At 32.1% G+C, this 3,029-nt stretch overlaps 1 protein-coding gene across 1 annotated transcript; it reads right to left on the bottom strand.

Moving 5' to 3' along the window:
- Positions 1–905: 905 nt before the first annotated feature.
- On the bottom strand, positions 906–1,712 carry LOC108561053 (TCDD-inducible poly [ADP-ribose] polymerase-like). The gene has a single exon (XM_017918822.1). It carries the CDS (start codon positions 1,600–1,602, stop codon positions 976–978), a length of 627 nt encoding a protein of 208 aa, XP_017774311.1. The 5' UTR covers positions 1,603–1,712; the 3' UTR covers positions 906–975.
- Between the last annotated feature and the right edge of the window lie 1,317 nt (positions 1,713–3,029).

Below are 3,029 nucleotides of genomic sequence, written 5' to 3'. Positions count from 1 at the left end.
ATGTTTGGTGGCCTATATCGCCACCTAAGTGGTCTATATCGCAAGCCCGACAACTGAAATACCGTCTATCGAAATCCCGACGTTCGAAATTCCGATTATATAAAAATCTCGACAACCATAATTCCGCCTATATCAGAATCTTGACAACCATAATCCCGACTATATCAAATTCCCGACTGTATCAAAATCCCTTCATAAATTTCTACAATAATATTTTTTAATTATTTTCGAGCGTAGTCACCTTGTGCATTTTTATTATTAATAACAAAAAATTATTATTAATTTATTTGATTTTGTTGAATTATTCATAATAAACCTTAACATTATGAAATAATCTCAAATACAATTAGATTATTAATTGTTGATATTTATTAAAAGTGACTACGCTCTGGAATAATTTAAAAATGTTATTGAAGACATTTTCGATATAGTCGGGATTTTGATACAGTTCGGATTATGGTTGTCGGGATTTTAATATAGTCGGGATTTCAAATTTGATTGACGGTATTTCGGTTGTCGGGTTTGCAATTACCACAGCCACCTAAGATGTCTTCAGGAAATTCAAAATAGCATATTTCTATTGGTTTCAACGAATAAAGTCTTTCTTCGTATTACTTTTATTTGTTTAAGTAAGTTAATTCACTTACCTTCCACGTGCTAGAACAAAATGTTTTTGTTTTTAACAATAAAATAAGAATATAGATAATAGATAAGAATAGATTATTTATTTCCATTAATTACATTTACGTAAGGTTACATACATGACTTAAAATACGTAATAAGATTAGTAATATGTTTTTGTTTTATAAAATTATTGTTTTTCTTACATCATACTTTTATTGTGAATTTATGTTTCTTTATATTTTACAATCAATAAATTGATATTAATTATTATTATTTGGTATGGAAAATATATTAGATTAATTATTTTGATATATTGGGAAGAAATTAAACAATTCCTCATTCAGTAGAAGTTTACGATTTTTCTTTAATAGTATAACGTATTTTGTACGTCGGATAAAAAGTGTCATCATCATACTTAACAAACACATCGCCATTACTTTTTATTGTCGTATTATATCCAGGGTTTGGGTAATTCGTTCCTTTATAACCGATTTCAGTTTTCCCTATAAAAACATTGCAGAGTAAAATGCAATATTCTTCATCTATCTGTGGATTATTTGAGACGCTGTAATGGAATGCGTACGAGAAGTATTTTGAGAATGAGATGCCTTTGCCGAATAAATGTTGTTTCACCAATCTGTAGTCGAAATTTTTCTTCAAAATATTGTCGAGACTGGATTCTGTTGTTCCGTGCCACAGCTCATATTCAAGTACATCTCCATTCGTTTCAGATTTCTTCAAATTGTAAAGGGCAAGTGTATAGGGATTGAATACTTTTTCTATTGAAATTATAGATATTTCCCCGATGGTTCCACCATATACATATGCGGTTTTCGCAATTGACTTGTATTCACTGCCAGATTCATCTAATTTTGACAGTGTGTACACTTTGTTCGTTGTTTCACAGAATTTAGGTATTTTATAACCGAAATTCTGCTGCAGATACTCAATTATATCATTATTTCTTTCCACCTCCATGGCTTTGCACGTATTGATTTAGAGAAAATATAATTTGTTCACAACAAAAACTGCACGGATACGTCTAATGTGTCGCAATGAAACTCACAAACACAATGAATTTCCGACGAGGAAACATTTATATGTAACGCGCTGCATTCTTAATATTTTTTAATTGTTTTTGTTGTCGCCAGTGCCGTAGAAAGATGTGATTGCGGTCAAAATTAATGGGATTCTATTCAGATTAGAATTAAACTAAGAGAACTTCAACAAATTTGAATTTGAAAAACAACATTTCTTTATGGCCCTCAAATAAGAAAATTAATACGTTAAGAAGGGCGCATAATCGGTTTGTCTGCTGCGAAAATAATTTCTATGGACTGTGTGAAACGTCAAATGTCTTTTGTCAATTGCAAACTTAAAAGCTAATACTTGCATAGCGTGTAAACTATTATACATAATGACGGCATGACCCACCGGTGGGTCATGTAATCCATAACGTGTTAATATTTTTTTAAACTGTTGTTTAAAGCTCTATGATTTTCTCTATTTCCAATAAAACAGTATTTGGTACTATTAAATTTGTCTGAGTACTTCGTGGGGTCTAACAAAAGTTCGCTTAGTTGCCTGGAAAAAAAAAACAAAAACAAAAATTTTATTTTAATATATTTAATTTTCATCCTTTTGTAATTTTTCAACATTATTTTTCAATTTATTTTAATGGCTCTTCCCCTCAATTTTTTAATTTTTTTGGAAACAGCCAGAAATCACACGGCGCTAGGTCCAGAGAATTTCATTGAGACCAGAAAGCGCAAGAAAGTTGTTGTTTTTTTTTATCAGTGTGAGCGGGTGCATTATCTTGGTGCAAAAAGTAGCGACAAAGTTCCCCTTTTTTCTGGTTTCCCAACAAGTTTTTGAAAACTTGTGGTAAGCAAGTTTCTGTATATCACTTAGCAGTTACCAGTTACCTGGCCAGTTTCCAGTGGGATAGCAGCTACCACTTTTGTCCTGGTTAAGTAAATTGACACCATCACTTTTGTTGCTGATTTTTGTGTTCTTGATTTAATTGGGGGATTTGCACCTTCTGCGCTCCATACCATGGACTGCTGTTTGGTTTCCGAATCGTACTTATAGAACCAAGGTGCTAGACCAGTGATTCACAAAGTGGTCTATATCGACCCCCAGGGGTCTATGACAACCTGCAAGGGGTCTACGTCAGCGAAAAAAAAAATTTGGGGGTCCATGAAATGAAAATGGGGGTCTACGATAGTTGATCTCAACATACACTGATAGTACCTATTTACTTACATTATACTATCTTATAATATAAAGTAATAATATGAAGTAAAAAAATTATTATATATGTTCATAAAATTGTGTAAGTTGTAGGATGTAGGCATTCGCTTTGTGGTCGCAATACATTCTGAACTTGTAAAAACCTGCACATA

Source organism: Nicrophorus vespilloides, unplaced genomic scaffold, assembly GCF_001412225.1.
Source record: "Nicrophorus vespilloides isolate i.1.1-1 unplaced genomic scaffold, Nicve_v1.0, whole genome shotgun sequence".
NCBI classification, from domain to species: Eukaryota; Metazoa; Arthropoda; class Insecta; order Coleoptera; family Silphidae; genus Nicrophorus; species Nicrophorus vespilloides.
This window is presented reverse-complemented; position numbering and strand designations above follow the sequence as displayed.